This window comes from Anarhichas minor, unplaced genomic scaffold (genome assembly GCF_050575085.1).
Source record: "Anarhichas minor isolate MPS153535 unplaced genomic scaffold, ASM5057508v1 ptg000031l, whole genome shotgun sequence".
Classification (NCBI taxonomy): Eukaryota; Metazoa; Chordata; class Actinopteri; order Perciformes; family Anarhichadidae; genus Anarhichas; species Anarhichas minor.
Genome location: NW_027466477.1, coordinates 802,853 through 826,688, shown reverse-complemented (window position 1 = coordinate 826,688; position 23,836 = coordinate 802,853). Strand labels below are relative to the sequence as shown.

The window sequence follows — 23,836 nt, the reverse complement described above, 5'->3', positions numbered from 1 at the left end:
ATAATTTGGGTTCAGGTCATACACGCTGTTCTTACATTCGTGGTATTTAGCATATCATGTTGTCAAGAGTGTGACAGTCGAACAAGCTTGAATTCCTTACTTACCAGTGTTGTGAGGTCAAAGGACAGACGTTTAGACGTACAAAAATAGGAGACGGATACTCGGGTTGTATAATGATGGTGTAGAAGAATGCAAGGGACACTGCCTCTTGAAGCAAAGCTTTATCGGCAACTAATTACTTTGCGTCCTTAGACAACTTTGTACAGATGCAGAACATTCATTTATTTCCCTGAGAGAATATATAAAGCCCCATTCATGAGGTTTTTTTTTGCATATGCAATAAGCCCTCTTCTTAATGGCTTGTGGAAAGTGCATTATCTGAACGCAAATGTTTACCCATGACCTAACAACTGAGTCATGTTTATTGCACACAACAAAAGCTAACTGTGAGTGAAAACACACAGGAGATCACAAAGCTGAAGCTTACTGCGGTGTGTTTATAGCCGGGTATGTGGTCTTTTAGTGGTTTTGTGTCAGAGCGCAGATGAGTAAACACTCCCATGTAGCTTTCCATTGAAGGTGTGCGAGCATGGTCTGGGACGCAGGTAAGCCAGGGATGGACATCTCTCAGTCGCTCCATGTGTCGACTTGGCTGCGAATGAGAAAAAGAATGGAAATGGAAACGAAACAGCTGGAAGGCCGTAAAAAAATGTAAACGGACGAGAGGGGATGCACTGCTGGTTGCAAAACATGGTTGGATTGATAACACCAATGAGATATTTTCCCAAACAACCGCTGCTGGACTTTGAGAGTGCCAGAGAGATAAGTGTGGGAAAGGGGGAAAAAAAAAATACAGAATCACAGAAACGAGGACAGGAGGAGATAAAAGGAGGGAAAGGAGACTGGTTGGCTGCTGACGGCTTGCAGCACAGGCTTTAAGGAGCAATCATTTGAGGTCAGGGACGGGTCTGGTTGCCCGGCATTACTGGATTCTCCATCGCACGCGCGCGCACACACACACACACACACACACACACACACACACACACACACACACACACACACACACACACGCACACACACGCACACACACACACACACACACACACACACACACACACACACACACACACACACACACACACACAGTGTCATCCTCTCTCATGTTTACTGTTTCCACCAGCCAACAAACACATTTCCTTGTTACTTGGGCAACTTGAAGAAATGTACTCCTGCATAGAAATCACATTCTCCTCACAGCGGTGAAGAGGCCGAGTCCAGTCGAGCAGTGTCAAAACTAAAAAACATCAAATTACTGAAACTGCTAAGATGCAATGTGTGGGCTTTTTAAACTTAAAGTATAACTTTACTGAATCACTCAATTCATATGGGATTATCTGGGAAGCATGTCCACTGGGTGCTTATAAGCTAGTTCAGAGTCTTGTTGCAACAATATTCAATGAAGTTAATGTGTCTGCTAACACCCTCTATATCTCTGTTCAGTGTCAGTGGGTGTGTTAGTGTCAGCGGTGGCTACATTTGTGTGATTGTGTGCTGTGATCCTCCTGGAGCCTGAACAGAGGCAAAACGCAACAAACATGCGACTCCATTTCTGGAGAGCAAAACAAGGTAGCAAGCACGCGTAGCTGGGCTCTATTAAAGCATCTGAGGGCGTAACATAATTCATTGCAACATTTAGCGGTGAAACAAGACACAGATCGCCCACGGATGTAAGTAGTGCCTGAATTATGAGGGGCAGAAAATAAGGGAGGCGGAGGAGGGGGATGATGGAGATACGGAAAAGGAGGAGGTGAAGAAGGAGTTCAAGACAGAGCTCCTCCATTCTGCTTTCTGTCTGCGACCGGTAGGTTTAATGCTCCAACGTTCCTCTCTCGCTCTCTCCGTCTGTTTACAATTACGGTGTCGCGAATGAATCTTCCACGAATGACCGCTCAACTGGCAGCCCCGACCAGCCAGGAACAAGGGAGCTATTAGTGGAGGAACTGAGGAAGGAAGGAAGAGGGGAAAGCCAAAAGGGAAGGCAGTCCAGCTCAGAGGCCCAGGGAGGGGGGAGGAGGGGAGGGAGAGAGCAACGGGGGAAGGCTTAGTGGAGGGAGAGAGGGGAGGTGAGATGGGGAGGCAGTGCGGCGGGATCAGTGGGGTTATACAGCAAAGAGGGAAGGGCGACAGAAGAGGAGGGCTCAGCCACATCTCCCTGAGGCGATCCGCTCGACAGAAGCAAAGATCCCAGAGGAGGAGGAGGAGGAGGAAGAGACTGTAGCCCCCCCCCACCAGCAGAAGAGGAGATGAAAGAGATTAGTTCTGGGGTCTGGCCCGGAGGACAGTGGACGAGGCAGCCTCTGAAATTCTTTCATTTCTCAGGCAACAGGATTTAGGATGGGACCTCCCCGTGGCCCTTTGATACAAGAAATACATGAGAGCGTTTCGTGGGTGTGACACTCTCTCAACCCCCCCCCCCCCCCCATCCCGACCCCAGTCAAGGTTTTCTTTTTCGGGCATGAGAGCGCTTCTGGGGACTTCCTGACAGCCATAAATTACTCCGACTTCAGAGATGACATGCAGAGGGAAAAAGAATAAAAGGGGTCTGGTACCCTTCTTCTGCAACACCAACACACACATATAGAGGTGCAATCCCAAACCTATGAAACAGCCGCCTTTCACACGGTCATTCATCAAGCGGAGCCTGTGAAAGAGGAAGCGGAGTGACACTGTCCCGTCAACCTCTTTCCGATGCATCTGCCAAGTCCTTGCAGCAGGGCGGCGGGCAGGGCCTCAAAGACCCGAGACGTGGTTCTGTCTCACTTTACTGTCGTGTCTCCACCTGACCTCAGGGGTCATGCTGGAACCATCATAAAACGTTCTCTTCAAAGTCATCAGCTAAATCATTTCAGTTTTCAAAGGAGACAGGCCGCGGTTCACTCATCTTTTAATGCTGCATTTTTTTAAATGACGGAAGCAAAGACGATGGGGTAGTTGAGACACAAGCCAGAAGGATTGAATCCTGTGCCAGCGAGTGTCAGCACGCATTTCCAGGTTTGAATTTATCGGCCGGAATCTGAAGTAAAGAAGCACCGAAGATGAAAACTCTCTCTTTATTAGCCTAAATTATATTATCAAGTCAGGTATTTACACCGACACCGTCCTCGTATAGTCCCCGTTTGTCAAAGCAACATCTTTGCAAGTGTCACATTGCCGTGTTGCTCACATTTCGGGCAACCAGTGTGGAAAGTTGCCAGCTAAAGGAGAGCAACTAATGATCCTTACAGAACTTGAGTACTTCCTTTAAAATACAGCATCGGCTGGTTACAGCTTCTCAAATGTCATCATCAGCTGCTTTTCATTGTTTTGCATCAATGTGAACTTTTGGCTTTTGGACAGCTGGTCAAACAAACAAAGCTATTTTAAAGAGTCTCCTTAGATCATCATTATTATGACTGTTTTTATTCCACTATATTCGCATAATATATTGTTAAAATAATCAGGAAATGAGTCAGTAATCAGCTGCAGCCCTAATCCTAATATCAATCATTCCTCTTCAACATAAAACAAGCAGCTGCAGGCCTCAGTGTCCAAAGGCATCTACTTAACCACATGCTTAACCAACGCCGATGTGCACACACAGCTCGGCTACATGGGAACACAACTCCTACTCTTGACAGCCAAATGGTCCTCCTCACAGAAGGGATTGATTTCATTTCAGCTACAATGGGGAACTTAAATCTCGATGGAGACGACTGAGGCCGGCAGAGGATATACGCTGGGACACCGTTACTCCCCCGGCCTGTCCGGTGCACCTCTGGAGTTACTGCAGCAAATAATAGCCCATTTGTTTAGCCATTCTCCAAACATGGCTCTGGACCTTGTTGAAGTGAACAAAAAAAAAAACAGCACAAACCTGCTTTTTATCACGCTGTAGCTCCTTTTGCAACATTATTGTACCACCACCTCCTGCAACTCCCATTTCAAATCCCCCCAAAACTTACACCGTATACACTTGTAAGCAGCTCTTAATGTGGTGTTGGGATCCCCGGAGCACAGAGCCAGGCTCAGGGAGCTTCAGCAGGGGATATTTGGAACATACAAAGGGGGTATTATTTGTTGCACCCCCCTCCCCCCCCCCCCCAACACACCCCCAATAGGCCCCCTACCAGCAGCTTCTATTCTGTATGTGGGTCTGACTGTATCCTGATGGTGGCGAATGATGACTCCTTCCTACCGCCTGGTTCTTACACAGACTAGAGAAAGACCAAGCAGGCCGTCTCATGTGCCCTCAGCTCATCGAAAGCAGCTGCAGCACACACCAATAGTTACCGTTGATGATGACGATTGGAGAAGGTTTGCAGATACTGGTATAACGTTACATTACTTTTTCTCAAGCTAACATTTATGTGCCTACGTGCGGTGAAGGTAATTCTTCGCCCAGAAGACCGCTGCGTGTGTTTGTCACGTGACTTGCATACTTCTACAACGGCACTTCCGTAGTTATTTTAACCCAAACGACGACCTTTTTCTAAACCTAACCAAGCAGTGTTGTTGCCTGAACCGAACTAAAGACTGTATGCATGTAACAAGTGGATTGACACGTTCTTTTGGGCTTTTGTAGGAAAAAGCACGAAAAATGAGAACAAATAACTTTTCGGAAGATATCGTACGAACTGTGTATGAGGATACGTTGAACGATGTGACGTTGATGACAGAGGAACACTGCGTCCCTCTGTTCACTCAGAAGTAATCGTTTAGATATCAAACTGTATTCAACAAAAATCTAAACAATAAAACATAGCAGTTTATTGTTGTTGGTTAACTAAATAACTTTTCATATCTGCGGTAAAGACGTATTTCAAAGATTATATTATATTAATGTCAGCATATTCCATAACTACTGAGTTACTGAGGCATTTTTCTCCAAATTGGGACACCTTTTCCATAAAGCTCGCATGTCTCTGCACTGCATTTGGTCCGTGTGTTTAGGTGGGGGCATGTTGTTTCAGGTAGGCGTGAGACGTGAAATACAATCCGGGGAGGCCAGTTTGAGTAATAGATTCATGAGCTCGAAGGCTTATCAGATGCCAAAACACAGCACGGTGCTGTATAATACTTGGCGACAGGATTTTACAACTCTGGAAAGTTATTACTGCAGCAATTATTTCATTTTTCCTCACGAAGCAAACGGTAGAAATAGTCTTCATGTTACAGTTATGACAGCTTGACAGATAGCTAACCATGTAGCTGGATGGTTAGCTATCTGTCAATAAAGCATCACTGCACATTAACACACTATGGAACACGTCTATCAGAAGCTGGTAGGGCTGTGGTGACCAGAGGATATATAAGCAAGCTCCTGACCAGAAGGTTGTTGGTTCAATCCCCCAGACGTAACATCTACTGCTCCAGTGGCCAGCAGACTGGTTGTGCTACAGCTACCAGTAGGGCTGTGTATCAGTGCTTTAAGGCATCGACTAAAATAACCCAGCGCCAAGAAGTAGCAACACTCCTGCAGACTAACGATACCTGCAATCAATCCTTTTTGCATGGTTTTGCTCGCAGCCAATCGCTGCAAGTGTCCTTTTTATTAAATTTATGATTGACATATGCCATCCCATACAGCTGGCTCTGAACATGGAGATGACTGAGCCACATATCTGCAACATATCTGTTGTTAAAGTAGTTTAATTGTATTTAAAATAACCTATAACCCGTACAGTAGCATGTGAATGCCAGACATTGTTGCTTTGCAAATAAGCATCTGGAACACACTGATTTACACAGAGTGGGCCAGTAAGCGACTGGATGGTAGCCACAATGCATGAGAGACCACTGTGCACTTATTGTGCCCATTAGTGGTGATAAAACCTCATATCGTGGTGAATGTAATGCCATGTTACAACATATACGCTCATTGATTAGCAGCGTTGCCCACAATCATTTAATATAACCACTCTGCCATGTTAAAAAGGATAACCTAAAGAGCACAGAAGAGACGAATAGAAAGAGGACAAAAGATATATAGAGAAAGGCAATAAAAGAAAAGAAAAGAAAGGTGCAATAAAGACTGACAGACTGAGGTGTAAAAACGAGGGAAATATACCGGCTCTGCAGCAGTATAGCAGGAGGGGGGGGGTTACGAGTAGCATTTGTGAGAATAAATGAGATTTCCTGAACTGAGAGCATTCCAAGGGCGCCGGTGGTCTCGGCTTGCCAAGAGGCAAGACGACACATGCTGGAGATGTCTGCCAGGTAGCAGAGCACAAAGAGCCCTCATTTCCTCCCTATCCCTCCCTCCCTCCCTCCCTCCCTCCTCTCCACCACCCCCCCAACACACACACACACACACACACATCCCTCCACCATCCTCATGTCTTTCTCTCTCACCAAAACAGAGGAGTAGCTGGCAGAGATGCAGATCGTCGTTTGATTTATAAACGGCAAGTAGTGCTTCCTCAACAAAGAGAGCACTTTGTTAAGAAACAAACACAAATTAATAAAAATAAACTTGCACGTTCCTTCAAACTACTCGTCGGATTTTCATGAAATTTGGCTGAAGGGTGTAGCACGGGCCGAGGAAGAACTGGGAGCGGATCTGCATTACGGAGCGGATACACGCATTACTTTTCACTCATGGAAACGGCCTTGGCGGAGGACTACGCTCTAGTTTAGAAGGTGTTTATTTGCACTTCTACTGTGCTGAATATATTGTATCCTAGCAGGAATTCCTACAATACTGCAGTAACTTCATCAAGTTTAGTTCTGCTTGCGAGTTATATCTCTTTAGGCCAGAGTTAGTCTTGCAGGGTCCTTTTGTTTTTCTGCGTCTGGCTGAATTGGAGGCTCTTTGTGGTGGTATTCTTGTATGCACACATGTGTAAGCTGATACTAATACAGCCCTTGAAGTTTGATACTTGCCTGGGGATCCTACTCCCCCAATGCTCACAAACACACATGCACACAGCTTCCCAGAGCTCATCCATCCCTCGGTGGTATCCCATTACTTGCTTGCAAAGATACACACACACACACACACTTTTTGTTTTCTTTTGCCACTGTAGCTTCTAAGCCACAAGCCAAAACTCTCACTCTGCCTTCTAATTACTGCATCACAGAAACACAACCAGGGCAGGAAATACTTTAAATACTCTCAAAACAGGACGGTGAGAGAACAGTGTTTAAGCACCAAAACTGCAGCTTGCGGTTGATATTGAGAACTCAACCCTTGACGAAAAAACTGCTAAAAAGAGCACCGCATTTATAGGCAGAGAGACCCTTAAGAGCTACAGCGTGGATAACATCAACAGCTCAGCTTCAGCAGGACACCCTGTACCGTGAGGCAGCGGGGCCCTATTTAGAACTGTGCAGTCAGGAAAAAACAGTGAATAAGCTCTAATCCTTTAAGACAGCACCAATAGAGATTCCATCATGCTTGGCTTGTCACGAGAGGAGAGCAAAGCTTGGGAGATGATAACGTCAGGCCAACACAAAATAAAATATGGCCTGTTTTGACTGGCTGGCTTATAGCCGCTCTTTTAGCTGAGGGTTGTTTCCTGTTGAGTGGAGGCACGGCTCAGGTGGAGGTTTCTGCCAAAGAAAAGGGCAAAACAAAAGGTATTCACGGAGCGAAACTTTAAGGATCCTCCGATGCCCTCGTGTGAGGCCAAATAACAAAGACCCAAATGTTTTGAGTGTTCACGGGGAGGCTTTTCTTCACTCCGGTCTTAATGTCGAGTCTTCATGGGGGTAGGAATTAAGAGGCATTCATGTGAGCCAACACACACAAACAAAAGCACAACGCGCATTAGACATTCACATATTTTTTGATTACTTTACAGCCAGATGTGGTCACCACTACCGCTCTGTGACTGTTAGTCGGATAAAACAAGCGAAAAGCCAGACGGCAGTTGTGGAAAGTTGCGGCATTTTTCCCCGATTCAACATTCAATCGATCGAATAATGATTCTATCAGAAGAATCTAGAGATTTATTAACCTGGAATTATTAGTTGCATTAGCTTTCATATGATTTTTATGACTTATTTGTCGATTTCTCAATAGCCATGAGGTGGAAAAACCAACCATTCTGGTTCACCAGGCAGGTGATAAAAACATAAATCATTTGCAAAACACCACTGATTAAATCTGGGACACCAGCATGCAAGCATACAACACACATACACACACACACACACACACACACACACACACACACACACACTGACGTGAGCTCTAAATGCAACAAAGAGAGAGGAGGGAAAAAATAATAAAAAATCAAAGGTCCACTTAGCTTATGCCTGAATATTTACCGAGTGGCCCACTAATTACAGTCTGGTGGAATTCGACTGTGATTATAATTAGCAAATGTCCAGACTGGCTCGGAAAACACTGGCAGATGTTCAGGCTGCTCGAAACCGGCCCGATGTCGGGGATTTACTTTGTAGGACTCTATGAATTAATGCAACTTTATCAACATGGACCTGCTTGTTAGGAAGTAGACACAGAGCGAGATGCAGTCATGGACATGGAGCTATAAATCAGTAGGATGAGAGGTCCAGTTAAAGGATATGAATGGTGACAGAAGAAGGAGCACTAATTCTGTGAAAACAAGCGTGACTTAAAAAGGTAAAAAATTGCGACCGTGAATTAGTCAAATGTTGCACAATTACAACGCTAGCGTGTGTTAGTGGAAGCATGTGTTAAGACACAAGACCATGACGGCTCATAAAACATCTCACAGGGCCTCGTGTTTCAGCGCCGTTCATCACGCTGCAGAGCTACATTTCAGCAAAACAAAAAAAAAATGGAAAGAACGACTGAATTACTGCCAAATTTAGAGACAACATAAAAATGTGGAGCTGCCTCACAGTGCAAGTTGCACAAAAGGACCATAACCCGATACTACGGAATATTAAATACGACTCAGTTCCGTGAGACGTAAGTCAGCGTCCAGCCTGTTTTCATGTGGTCGAACTCTCTTTAGTGCGATACGTTTCCTGCTGCTGCCTGCACCACAAAGACAGTTGGCTACATTTAGTCACCGCTTTTATCTGAATTCCTTATATCACTTTGAGTACATACTTTGTCCTCAGTGGCAGAGGTTTCTCACTTTATCCACCGAGGAACATCGGGGGTCAGGTTCTGAGCATTTGCATTTATTCTGTCGTGCCTTTTAATCTGTAGGAATTGTCAGCATTGATCATAACTGTCAAAAGAACTCGACCCATGTCAAGTTTGGCACCATCTCCTGTTCAGAAGCCACACTGCAGTACAAAGGGGAGGAATTTGAGAGGGAGAAGCATGATGACACGAGGAGGGGAGAAAACCTGAAACAGAACATGAGTGGATAGAAAGGACACGATATTCTGAAGCGGTGGAAGATGAGATATCAAAACAAATGCTTTGTTTTCTATGAAATGACATCTTGAAAACCACGTCGAGACGCATTACAGACAAGAAATCTGCAGCCGGAAATAATCATTGTTTAATTTGTCACCGGTTTCACATCCACTTTTGCAATTTCAACATTGTATAATTAGAGCAAAGCTAACTTTAGGGATCTATCTGGCAAAATCTGGCAAACAGCATCCACAGGAAGGAAGGAAGGTGTTACCACCATTTATGTGTTGTCATTGTTCCAACCTGGCAACACATCTGGAGAGCCGTGACTGAAACTGCATCCTGGCACGATTCCACCTTCAACACAGTGAGTGTGAGTGCGTAGGTGTCGGAAAGAGGACATTTGTAAGTGGGTGTGCAGCCACGCTCGCTGACCAGTAAGGCCGTACTTTGGCACGTCGGTGCTTTAAGATAAACGCTAACGTCGGACTAAAATGTTCACAATGACAAGGCTAGCCTTCTGATGATGAAGGGATGTGTGCGGTGGGGTTGAATGAGGTACTTATCCATAGTTAGTGCATTAACTACAGTAGATGGTGGTTGGCACGCCACCAGTTTGGAGAAACAGACATGAGCACGGAAAGCAAGCGATGTACTGATGTGGAAGCAGATTTTAGTAACCTGAAAAAAAGGCCCACCTGAAGAAATCTATATCAATTTAAGTATAAGATATACTTCCTCCGAAGTCAGACAGACATAATCTATTTGGGCTGTCTGTCAGGAAAAAAAACAAGATAGATGTCACCTAATAGTTGCAACCCCTCCACACATCTTATGCTCTTTTCCTTATTGGAAATGTCTCATCAGCCATTGACAACCGTGAAATGCAGCCATGTTAGTCGTTCCTACAGAGTATCAGGACGGACTTGTTGCCTTTTCAACTCTAATTCTAGTGCCTCAGTTTGGTTTTCACCCCTTGATCTGATAAGAGCCCAGTTGGGAACTTGTGGTCCTCAACACAAGGCCCATCTGCTTGTAATCTTCTCCACTGTAAGCACTCCTGAAAGCATGGATGAAGCCCGGCGCACATTTGGGTAAATAAATAGGCTATTCAGTGAAAAAACTAACCGACACAATCATTCCTGAGGAATAAGCCACCAACAAAAACAAACTAGAAGAGGGGGAAAGTCAAATTGTGGTTTCGGACAAACTACAAATGGTAAAAAGCGACATCTGACTGTTTGAACAATCAACTCGATGGACAGCTGCTCGACAAACAGAGTGACAGGGGGGGGGGGTTCTTCCTACTGAACAGGCTGGATAAATATCCCCAGTGGTGCTAATCAATCACCACAGCCCAGTCACGGCGGGTCAGAGGTGGGCTCGGGTGATTGGAGCAATACAAAGGAAAGAGGAAGTGTAAGACGACGTTTTTTTTTAAGGTGGAGGGGAGAGGGGGGTTGTTTGGTGACATGTCATCATGTAGAGGAATGGACGAACCTACTTACATTGACCACTGCACCTTCTACGCAATTAGATAGGCAGTAGCAGATGAGGCTGTAGAAGTTAAAGAGGGCAACGTGTGTGTGTGTGTGTGTGTGTGTGTGTTTGGCAAAGAACAGATTATTCTGGTTCTGCACTTGTGAATAATGTGCAAAAGATTTAACGTGATACAAAAGCCAGAGGAAGTCGTGGGGACTTTGTGTGCTTGTGTTAAACGATTTATCTGCTATCTTTTGTTATCCGTTTGTGAGGATGTGATTCAGCGGCAGTCACATTATGTCTGCGTGTTGTTGCATATGTTTGTCACTTGATGTAATACAAAGGCCAGAGGAAGTCGGAGGACTTTGTGCGCATGCAGGACAGGATGTCTCGGTTATAAAAGTTAGGCTTCGGGTATTAATACAACTTCAAAACCCTTTTGTTTATATTCAAAAAAGGGTTGCAGAGTCTAAATCAGAGGAGGCAATAGTTGTCAAACTCAAAACAACCTGGTTTAAACTTGATAAGACGGAGTCCACACTGTCCTGCAGCGGTGTTTGAAGGATGGACATCCGGCCTGCTCCTCTCAAACCAAAGTAAACGCCACTTTCTCCCCTTCCTCCATCCCTCCCAATCTGTCCGTCAAACGGCTGAGGGCCCCAGGAGCCTCCTCTGCCAGAGTCGACAATGACTCCATTGACACCCCGGCGTCCCATTAATCTTCATTTGTCCCATCATATCCTGCCATTGGTATGGTAATGCCCCGCCCATCTCTACTGTGTGAACTGACAGTCGGCGTCGACGGAGGCAAAGGGAGCGATAAAGGCTGGCAGGGTGCTCAAACCTCAAGGGGGTGTGGGAGGGGGGGGGATGTGAGGTGCCTCCATTTGGCAGCTTCCATTCCCAATGTATGTTACAGGTTCCTCATTCAAATTACTTGAACCTTGCTAACCCCCCCCCCCCCCACACACACACACAGGAGGTAATCTGATTTCTCAGCTGCCCGGGAGACAACTTCCTGAGAGGGAGGCTTGTGGAAGGATCCCTGGGGTTTCCCCATCTGTCCACTCAGGGGCTTGACCCCCTCCCTACTGTTAAGAGTTTCTTTTCTCTCTCACTCTTTTCCTCTTCATGCATCTTTCTCCTTCTCAGATGTACACACACACACACACACACACACACTCTCAGGCTGTTTCTCAGCCGCTAATGAAGTTTGAAATGAGACGGCAACCAGTTGCAGAGATGGAGGAAGTTGCTGTCATTCCCCCACCGCAGCGATGGATCAAGTCTCCACAAGTGGGCTAGAAATGGTGGCAGGGGTGGAGTGTTTGGAGGGGGTTACCCAAAATTTGTAAGCGGAGTACTTCTCCAAGAAGCAGTGATTGTGGTGGTGTTTATAGATTTGCAGTGAACAATTAACAGTTTACATAAAACAGCTGCAGATGTGCCAACATTTTTTGCCCTTAGTTTAAATATGAGAAACCATCCCAAAGACAGCTGATTTTGTTTTCCAAATCTCTATCATAGAATGCATGAGTAAAATGTTTTCATCATGATGGACAACAATGATCACTAAGAGAATTCACAGAGTTGCTTTTTAAGTAAAATTGTTAGGAAAATTAATTTTAAAAAGCCATCGTTTCATCATTTAGGAGCTTATTATTATTATTCACATTATTATTATTATTATCTTTAATGATGGATATGCCATTTCAGTATAAAACGCGTCCTAATAGCATCAGAGATATAAAAGTATATTTAAAGTCGAAGAGGAAGAAAGACAGAGACAGGCGGCTGCCTCAGAAGGAGCTTAAGAAGCAGCGCGGCATTCTCCTTTCCTGTGTCCTTTTTGACAAGGCACAGACTCCTCCTTTGATCAGCACTCAGGAAATTTCATTAGGACGGAGATGGGTGGATAAGAGACCAAAGAGAGCTTTTGTGGATAGGAAGAGGAAGAGAAGGAGATAAAAGGGTAGAAAATAGAAAATTGAGGGGGGGTGAGTAGAAAGAAAGAAGAGATAAATGTTTTACTCCCACCTGTTGTGCATTTTAAATTGACTATCAGAGGGGACGCTGTTACTCTGCTGTAGTTGTTGCTTAGCTTGAGCTTAATTAATCCTCACAACCTAGAACCTGAACATGAGACGTGAAATGTTCATTAAATGCAGTGTTTCGAGCTAAACGCTAACATCAGAATCATGGACTGTATATAAGAAGTGGAAGTAGTCACTATGAAGTCACCCATTGGTTTGTGGACTACGGTTTTGAAGCCTTGAGTTCGGCATTTTGGCCGCTACCATCTTGTTTTTTTGCAGCCAGAGGTGACACAAGAGGGTGGAGCTAAGTACAAACAAATCCTGAATAAGACATTTTTAGGCGACCGAAATGTTATCTTTAACTTTCATGAGCTGAAAATACATTGTGAAAGGGTTAAAGCTGTCGAACGAAAACACGAACACCCAGACCGCACAACACTGTGGTAGCGACCTGTCAATCATCAAAGCATAGTTACATTTATGGTCTGTTTGACTCTAAATGGACCATAACTTACTAAATGAACATCATGCTGTATTGAAGAAGACTTGAAACTAGAGATTGAGACCATAAACTCATGTTTACAATGTTTACTGAGGTAATAAATCAAGAGAGAAGTAGAGTCATTTTCTCATAGACTTCTATACAACCAGAGGAGTCGCCCCCTGGTGGACACTAGAGAGAATGCAGCTTTAAGGCACTTCTGCATTGGCTTCCCTTTTCAGACACAGGAGGTTGTCGCCTGGTCAGCATGCTAACATGTTCACAATGACAAGGCTAACATCCTGATGCGAACCTGAACCAAATCGGTTTAGTATGTTAGCATTCTAACTTTTGTTAATTAGCACTTAACACAAAGTGCAGCTGAGACTGATGGCTCATTAGTTTCACAGGTATTTGCAGGCCTTGACTGTCCGTAGCAAATGTCATGGCAATCCTTAGAATAGTTGCTGAGAAATATAAATGTCAACCTCGTGGTTGCGGTAGAGGAAAAGTCAGAGGATCACTGAAGCCATTAGGATGAATTATCTGGGAAGCATGAATTGCACCGTTTTGTCCTCAAATGGAAACAGCCACATCTGTATTCCCTTCTCTTCTTCAGAACCACCATTTGATCTCTTGGAAGAGGACAGAAAGTTATTTGGCTCCACTTCGCCAAACAAACTAAACTAAATGAACATAAGCTCCAAAATAACTTCTGCGCCTGAAAAGCAACATCAAAGAAGTTGCACTGACGCGCTAGCATCAAACTCAACCGCACCAAAACAATGCGGTGACAGGATCTAAAGAGAGAGTCGAGGAAGACAGACCGGAGCGGGCCACCTTTGACCTTATCAATCATGTAGAACAGAGGGAGGGAGGGAAAGGAGGAGACAAGGGAGACAAACACACAACATCTCCTCAACCTAATCAATCAGGGACCAAAGAGGAGGAAGGAGAGATAAAGACAGCGAGCCGGCGTCTGTTTACCTTATCGATCATGTCGGGCCGGTTGGTGGCGGCCAGCACGGTGACGTCCCGGAGCTGCTCGATGCCGTCCATCTCTGTCAGGAGCTGAGCCAGGACCCGGTCGCCTACACCGCCGGAGCCCGAGGAGCTGAAGGGGGGGGGGGGGGTGAGAAACGCAAGATAGATGAGTGGACGGGACGGAGAGAGAAGGGGAAACAGACGTGGAGATTGACGCGTGGACGGACGATTGCATGGAAGGATTGATGATGGAGAGGGAAAGGAACTAGGAAAAAGGATAATATTGATGGTGCAACGTGATGAATTACAGATACACAAAGGATGGATTAGTGGGAGGACGGAAAGCATACTGTAAAGACATGAGGGGGGAAAACGGTGGAAATAAGGAATGTGCACGCAGGATACACATATTTAGCAGAATGCGATGTCCTGCTCACAGGAGTCCAGTTAAACAAATGCCTCAAACTTCACTCATTCGTCACTGATATTTGCTGTATTCCGTAATGACAAATATTCGCCAGTTCTTGAATACTTGTAGGGAACATCTGACTAGTTTCACGGACACTCTGATGGCAGGTTCTTTCATTAGCACAATTCGTCTTCAAGGAAAGAAAAGGCTTTGGCAGCAAAAGTGAACCTTCCTGCCAATGACGTCCCACCGAGCTGCAACTGAAACCACGTCATCCCTCTCGAATAAAGCAGCCCTCCTTTAGACAAAGTTCACAAATATGTCACCTTGTTTGGACTTGTAAACGCAGGGCCTCCGCTCTGGGGTTCATCCCACCCAGGCGTCCATACTCGGAAGATCAGCATGAGCTATTTTGTGTGCAATATGTAATATTTAAAGTCATTTTGCATTTTTCATTTTCATATGATTTTCAGTAAATCATTTCAAAAACATCGTAGATCATCCGGTGTGCATGCGACGCCCCACTTAACAAGCGAACAGGTAACTTCAGATCTGTTGTGATGGCAATAGTAGTGGCGGTGCATTCAAGTGACAGCCCTGATCGTCCTCTTTACGTAGTACCTGTTATTCTTATTCCTGGGATTCTAATTGTGTGCCCATGAACATGTGATGTGGAAGACGGACGCTTTTCGTGCACACCTTTCACTTGAGGCAGAGGACAACTCACATCATTGACATGCCCTTCTTCACCAGAGATCGGTAGCATGAGAATAAAAGATGGGCCGCTCCCTCTGTGATAAATGATACAAGAGATCCAGCACTCCCTAAAACAAATGAGCGCGCCAAAATAAAAAGGCCAAACGATTTCCAAAAACATCTGGGCAGTTGTGGTTTTCAGCAAGCGTCAACAGGAGTATGTAGTGCATTTGATGGGGACTATTTTCAGCAGCGGATTAGTATACATTTGATGCTCTAGTGAGTATTTGGGGCAGCAGGACGGTGCACTAAGCATAAACTACAGTGTGTGTGTGAGTGTTCATGGTAATGATAGAACGTTGATCATACATCAGGCTGCACCGCCATTACTTTCAGTAGGATGTGTTGACAGTAAGAAAAATAGAATCTACGATATCTCCAGCTTTATCCTTTAAGAAGCTCATCAATGTGTTCGTCACCGCGTTACAAGGTGGTTATTTTCCATAACGCGGTGCAGACAGCCAGCCTTCACACACACACACACAGTCTCTGTTGACAGGGCCAGCGGAAGTGCCAGACGTCATTAGCGGAGACAAGGCCGCAGAGGAACACAAAGGGGCTCTGTCACTGAGATGTGAAGGGAGAGACAGTTTGGGTGAGGGGGGAGAAGAGGACGGAGGATTAAGGATAGGAGGACAGAGAGCGATGAATCGGAGAGAGACGGGGGTCACGAAAGAGAGAACGTGAGGCGGGAGAGGGAAAGAATAAAAGTGGTGAGAGAAAGTGAGCAATAGAGGGGGAGACAAAAGGACAGAGGATGTCGGGGGGGGGGATTATTGTTCTTTTTGTTTATTGTTCTTTTCAAATCTAACGATCCTTCATTTCTCATAATTATTATATTTTCCTGGTTTTCTGTCAGTAATGCAGTCAGTTTATTTTGAATTCAGTCAATCCTGAATGTTTTTTTGCTCTTTTTTTCATCCGTCCGTCTCTGCGTCTGACATTCACTGTTTTCATCCCCCTCCCCCTTTAGTTTGCCTCTCGTCCTGTCTTCCTTCTGTCTTCTTCATTTCATTCCACCAGTTTAGACTCGTGGCAGGTAGGCTGACAGATTTACAGGTGCTTCTCATCTCCTGCCTCCAGAGAGGAAAGAAAACCGACACACACACACACACACGCACACACACACGCACACACACACGCACACGCACACGCACGCACACAATACAGCAGAGGCCGGTCTGGTTGTGTCAACAGTTTTGAATTCTTGCCGGCGTGCGTGAGCCACTTCATTGATTAAACATGGCAGGAAGTGAAGACCAATAAATAACGATTCTGGATCAGAGCTAAGTGCATTTTTCTTTTTGTTAAATGGCGAGTGGCCTCGAGGCGCGGGTCCAGCAGCCACACGTCCATCGTGGCTGCAGCCGCACGGAGGACCAGAGTACAACTGCAAAAATTGAGTGATGAAGACGAGTTGCAATAAGAGTCGTATACTGTTCACGGGAAGCGAGTCAAGACTGAGCTGAACATCAAAGTACAGAAACTGTGTTTGAGGTTTGCTTCGGGAGAGAAACGCTTATTCCGAAGCTTATCTAGCTCCGTTGTTTAGAAGAGTTAAGTGGTTTCGGATATAAGGGTAGAAAAAAAATAAATAAAAGATGCTGGAAAAGAGGACATGTAGTCAAAAGGACATGTAGACAAAACATCCCGTCTAGCTTGAAAAAAACCAATAACTTTTCATTACTTCACTGAATATAATGAGCTGACACAAAACACTGAGCACTTTAGAGTCGGCCAGTTGACATGTGTTGACAATATGGACGTTTTTAAAAGACGAGAAAGACATTAAATATCTAGTATTCAGAAGATACTCGAGATGACAGAGAAAAAAAATATATTTCTTGCTTTTTAGATATTAAGAACTCTCAGCTGCAGTAATTAGTATTATAGTAATTATAGGTACATTATAAGTGTATTGAATCAATGTATAGAATGAATTGTTTCAGTTCTGCTTGGGAACCATATACTGGATATTGGGAGTTTTGGGCATTTACAAAATCTTTTTTTCTTGGAGGAGAAAACTCGTATTGAGAACTTTAATGAACTTTGGTGAATCTAATAAGAAAAGATGAGTTCCGAAAAGTTAGACATTTACATATCCAATACTTTTTTTTGTTTTAACTGTTAAAGATATTTTTTAAATTTTTAAGAAATCAAAATGTGTAAAGTGTTTCTGAAACATGTGACCGAGGGCCCACATAGAGGCTGTAGTGTCGGCCCGTTGGCCTCTCTGTGCTCCTTCGACTGGTTTACCAGGAAGCACGCTGCATATTTGGCCTTCCCCATCTGCCGTGGACGGGCACAATGAAGTGTTTGTGCGCCTCCGGTCTGTGTCCTCTGCCCTGCCGCCCCCCCCCCCCTCCCCCCGTCCTCTTTCCTTTAAGCCACAGATGTTCCCAGTGCCATCCCACTAAAGCGCCTCCGGACAAGACTGTTCTGTGTTCGCCGGTGGCGTAAAAAGCTGCAAGAAGTCTGAGAGGACACCATGGGAACCGAGTGGCTGGCTTTGATAGCGCAGTCATGCAGACTTTTTTATTTTTGGGGATGTTTGCTCCATCCATTCATAAGTGAATCTTTGTGACACAAGCTGGGACTTGCGATGACTGCGCGTTTTGTCATCGCTGGACAATGAGCGACCACAGAGCTGAAAACAGTCAACAGTGACCAGCAGCAGTGGACTTTCAGAGAGGAAGGGAAGTTGTTTTAATCTCGCCGCCTCTTGGCTTCTCTCCTTCTAATTCTAGACCTCTTTCTACGCGTTTAAAGCGACAGTGCGTACCTTCCTCTTTCACTGGCGAGGGCGTCGATCTCATCGAAGAAGACGATGGAGGGAGCGACGGCCCTCGCCTTCCTAAACACCTGCAAGCGTTAGCAACAACAGAGGAGAGGAAAACAAGACCAATGAATCACACTCAACACAAACACAAACACATGCACAGGAAGTACGGCTCTCGTCATAAGCTACATCTCAGGTCGTCTGTTCATTACATCAGCGACTGAATATAGTTGGTACGGGTCAACGTGGTCCAGGAAACAATGTCAGCTTGCATTACTTTACGTAGCAAAAGTATTCACACAACTTTGATTGTGACGGTGAGGTACCGGATGGTAAATGAACTTACCTCTCTCACGGCTCTTTCAGACTCTCCAACATACTTGCTCAGTAATTCTGGACCCTAAAACAAAGTCAAGTTCAAACATTAGTAAAGATTTGGGCTATAATTAGACATGCTGACTACTGGAAATGTTTAGGTACTGAAATATATGAACTATTCAGAGTGCTACGTTTGTTTCAGGCTGAACTAACGGATCCTTACAGACGATTTAGTTTAGAGGTTAGTTTATTTTGCCGAATTTAAAAACACAAACATTAACAGATAAATAATATCACAGTGCAGGAAGAGACATAGTTGAAGCCTCCACCTATATTATATGAAAATATGACAATATTATAGAGAACACAAAATAAATATACATAAGATATGATTTATAATAACAACAACAATACATTATCAACAACAAAAAGAGAGAAGATGTGATTGTATGGAGATTTGTGTGTGTGTGTGTGTGTGTGTGAGAGTAAGCGTGGGTTTGTTTCGGGGATATTGGTTCATACACCTGCATTACCTCCTAAACAGTAATGCTACAAGTCCCTATGAGGGAATCAAATGTAGATAAGATACAAAAAACCTGAAAGGAGGAATCTGACAATGACTGAGGTGTGATTTAGAAGCAGCGGTAAATAAGCGTTATCATCTCGTGACTGATCACGGTTACGTCGTGTGAAGTATCACCTGGTGGCACCGTGTTTGTAGACGGTTTAAACTGAGAGCTAACATTCGGACACACCAGAGGAGCAGCTGCTGCTCGGTGGCGTCTAGTGGAGATTAAAAAGAGGAACACAGTGAAACAGTGATAACACAGCGTGAGAATGTCATGAAGGGCAGCGCGCGTGTGTGTGAGTGTGTGAGTGTGTGTTGTGATCCGACTGTGCTGTTTCTATGTTCACTGTACACCGTGTACTGGTTTATGTCTGTGTGTGTAACATATGTGCTTCAGCTGGCAAATGAAGAAATTCCCCACTGTGGGAACCCTACAGTACCATGTTTACCACTACTGCTAGTACAATAGTGCTGCTAGTACTGCTACTACCACTGCTATTGGTCTGGCACTTTAAACTACTGCGGCTATACCTACACATATAATACAAATGTGATGTTAAGCGTGCTCTCACAGGCAAAACGTGTGCAAGATGGACAGCTGGATTTACTGTGTTATTATTACTGGTTATTTAACTGCTGCAGCTTTATCACTGCTACTAAAACTGGGTCCACACTGAATTATGAAAACATGTTATTTCTCTCAATTGTGAAATTAAAAGGTTTTGTTTTGTGGATGACTTCAAAAACACCTGTTTTTTTTCAACCCTTTCTCAATCCCTTGTGAAATACTGAACATAAGTGATGACGGCCTGCAGGAGAGTGTGGACATCGTCTACAAATACTGCCACAAAAACCTCTGCTTCGAATACCACCACTAATCTTACTTTTACTACTAACTGAACCTCCTGTACCCTCTTGCTCTCCGTCATCCATTCCTCCCTCTTCCAAACATCCACTCAGCCCCTAAGAAGAACTTCCTCCCCTGCAATCCGCCCTTTCAACACCTCTGGGCCGGCGGAGGAGACGACACTTAACTCCCAGCCCTTTTGTCTCCTGCAGTAAGCGCGGAGGTTGACTCATTAATCCCGGGTTCCTCTCTCCGAGGCAGAGCCGACGGCTGGACACGGTGAGTTTAAAACCATCGACAGCGTAGAGATACGAGCTGCATGCGAGTGTGCGTTTGTGCGCTCACGTGCATCTGCGAGTGTGTGTCTGTGTGTGTTTGAGTGGCTGCAGTGGGAGGAAACTGAAATTGACAAGATGATAATAGGGCTTTTTCACACAGAGGAAACAGGCTGAGCCTTAAAGTATCCACATTTAAATCTGGATAAGGTATCTATGTCAAAGCAACCGCTGCACTGGAAAAACCTGATACTGTTATTGCAGATGCTGAAGAGCGGCTTTAAAAACTGCTGCACGAGACTACAGTACAAATATATATATATTTTTTTAAATCACCTTTGTATCAAACACAAATTAAGTGAAATGTACAAAAATGCAAACATTAATGCATTTATCCCCCCAAAAAAATCATCTTTTTATTATTTGCAAGATCGAAATATCACATTTAGTTTGTTGTCCGTATTAAAATCGAAGATCATTCCGAAGTTGGTCTGGATAAGAGTGAAGTTTAGATGAAAAATGTTCAACATGTTTCAACAAGACACAAAGATCTTGTCCCCGGTGTACACCCCAACATCTTCAAACAGAACGCAGCTTCACGCGCATCACGCCGGCCTGTGCAGACGGCTTAAACGACCCTGGTTGAGAGATGCTGTCGAAGCTTCCTGTCTCGCATGGCAACAGCTCTGGAAGTGTTTACTGATCAAAAATTCAACGAGCTGATCAATCAATCTCTGTCAGCCGGGCTTGAATGGGCAGAGAGGATGGGGTGATGAATGAGAGGGGACAAACACGGGGGTCACAGGTCAGACGGGGAAGCTTTGTGCAGAGGAAGTTGAGCAGTCAGACCCACGCCTCCAGGTCATCAGGGAAACATCTCCACTAAACTGTGTATGAAATATGTGGACGAGTTCCCTTTTTTTGTGCAAATCCCAACGACTCACCGGTCGTCTCATTACATACCCAAAAGATCATAAAGTGTATCAAATAATATTGCTGTGTTTATACTGATAGTGTCGGTCAGTGTGGAATGAGAGGACTTAAAGCTATTTAAAGGTTCTATCATGAGATTCAGATCGTCGCACTGGAGCCCCAACATCTCAGACTGATGGGTGAGTCGGTCACACCTCCCCTTATCTCCACGTTCTCAGCAAGGTGTCGTGAAACAGAGAAAACCTCGAGTGACGAGGTAAGTACGCCAGACAAGAGGCTGTTCATCTCGGCTATTATTTTGTTTTTTGACAGTATAGTTATTTTAGTATTATCAGTAACGTATTCAGCTTGGTAAGCGGCTTTCTTAGATCTGCCGAGTGACTTCGTCCCATATAATGTAATTATTAGCTTGCTGGCTATCCTGCTAAGAACAGAGAAGCTCTGACTCCAACACATTCAGAGGGACGGCGACTTCATTCTCTGCTCAGGTAGACATTACTCCACTATGTCTTTGCCAAACCTTTGCTGCTATTTTAATGTTCACAATCTCATTTATTTAAACCTTGAAGGGGAAATGAAGGGAAACTGTTTGTTAGGGGTAACGGCGCTTCAAGCTCTCGGCTATTTTGAAATACAAAATGATAAATAGTACATTTCATTATCACTTTCATTGCAACAACTTTCCTTTGGTTAGGTGATTGTTAGTAAAAGTCTGGGGAACTGGCAATGAACATACGAAGGTTGAGCTAAAGTGGTCTTAACTATAAGACGAGATTAAATCAACGAATCATTAATCACCAAGATGATCATCTCTTCTGAGAACTTGCTCACATGTTGGTTATCACTAAACCTGCATCGAGTGAGTTTTTGGATGAGCTCCACCGAGTGTTTTGGCAGATCACTCAACCAGAAAACGATATGAAGAAAAACACATGTGCTGTTCATATTCATGAATAAGAAATGGGAGACAACATTTTGCCCAGCATCACCACACACTGCACACAAGACAAAGAAGATAAAAGATACCATTCATAGAAAACTGAATTATGATGAATGATAAATGGAAACTCACTTTGACAGCCAGGAAGTTGAGCCCACTTTCATTAGCCAGGGCCTTGGCTATCATGGTCTTGGAGCAGCCTGGGGGCCCATACAGCAGGACTCCTTTAGGTGGCTGGATCCCCATGCGGGTGAAGGCCTCGGGGTGCCTGAGAGGCCACTCCACGGCCTGCTTCAGTTTCAGCTTCACCTCCTCCATCCCGCCGACATCCGACCAGCGGACCTGGAAGGAGGAGACGACGTAAAGTCAGGATACTCCTCTTTTTCTTCCAAATACACAGACACATCAGTACCTCATGAACGTTAGCATTCAATGTAACATCCGGGGTACATGAACGCAACATACGAGCTTGGTATTCAGTTTTTAAGGTTCAATTTAATACCAGAATGTTTGTGCAAAGCTGCTGTACACACATTGTGTACTAAACAAATAAGCATTTCACCATGATGAAACACTGGTTAAAAATATTTATGAATAATAGTAAACGATACAAATAATAATGAGGAAGGAGAAGGATAAAAAGAAGGAAGAGTAGGATGAGAAGAAGGATGAGAAGAAGGATGAGAAGAAGAAGGATGAGACGAAGAAGGAGAAGAAGAAGGATGAGAAGAAGGATGAGAAGAAGAAGAAGAAGAAGAAGAAGAAGGATGAGAAGAAGGAGAAGAAGAAGGATGAGAAGAAGGAGAAGAAGGAGAAGAAGGATGAGAAGAAGAAGAAGGATGAGAAGAAGAAGGAGAAGAAGAAGGAGAAGAAGAAGGATGAGAAGAAAAAGAAGGATGAGAAGAAGGAGAAGAAGAAGGAGAAGAAGAAGGATGAGAAGAAGGAGAAGAAGAAGGAGAAGAAGAAGGAGAAGAAGAAGGAGAAGAAGAAGGATGAGAAGAAGGAGAAGGATGAGAAGAAGAAGGAGAAGAAGAAGGAGAAGAAGAAGGAGAAGAAGAAGGATGAGAAGAAAAAGAAGGATGAGAAGAAGGAGAAGGATGAGAAGAAGGAGAAGAAGAAGGAGAAGAAGAAGGAGAAGAAGGATGAGAAGAAGGATGAGAAGAAGAAGGATGAGAAGAAGGAGAAAGATGAGGCAACAACAACAAGTAGTAATGGAATAAGTAGACGAGGATGTAGAAGGTCAAGTACAAGAAGAAGAAGAAGAGGAAGAAGAAAAAGAACAAGGCGTAGTATCAGTAGATCAGTAGTATCAGTAGAAGAAGAGTGCAAATCCGTCTTGAATCCAATCAGAATGATGAATTAGATTGCGTCAGGTTCAGTGGTATTAACCAATCACACAATAACGTGCAATCAAACAAAATGCATCACGTGTATTAAACTGGAAGTGGACAACAATGAGTTCTAATAAATGATCAACGTTGCACTAATGCGCTGCTCTAACTCCCTCCGGATCTTCTGAAGTATCAAACAGCTCAAACACAAACACATCGCCAACAATAAGTGCAACGGACCAAACACACTGTGATTGCACGCTGATGTCACCGGTGCTCTCATGTAACCCACTCGGAGGACTTTTAAACTTTCTGACCACCCGAGCAGATCGCAGAGAGATGCGAGCTCTTCCA

The 23,836-nt window shown here is 44.4% G+C and overlaps 1 protein-coding gene across 2 annotated transcripts in view; it reads right to left on the bottom strand.

Moving 5' to 3' along the window:
- The window catches only part of afg2a (AAA ATPase AFG2A), a 100,459-nt gene that overhangs the window by 53,942 nt on the left and 22,681 nt on the right, over positions 1-23,836 (bottom strand). Inside the window, exons 12-16 of one of the 2 annotated variants that reach the window (XM_076105229.1) lie at positions 22,284-22,493; positions 18,617-18,670; positions 18,274-18,353; positions 14,330-14,456; positions 209-652 (exon numbers count right to left, since the gene is read on the bottom strand). In XM_076105229.1, coding sequence (XP_075961344.1) covers positions 422-652; positions 14,330-14,456; positions 18,274-18,353; positions 18,617-18,670; positions 22,284-22,493 — 702 coding nt within the window. In that variant the 3' untranslated portion in view covers positions 209-421. Of the gene's footprint in view, positions 1-208; positions 653-14,329; positions 14,457-18,273; positions 18,354-18,616; positions 18,671-22,283; positions 22,494-23,836 lie in introns of those variants that run through there. The other variant, XM_076105228.1, reaches the window with a different exon arrangement.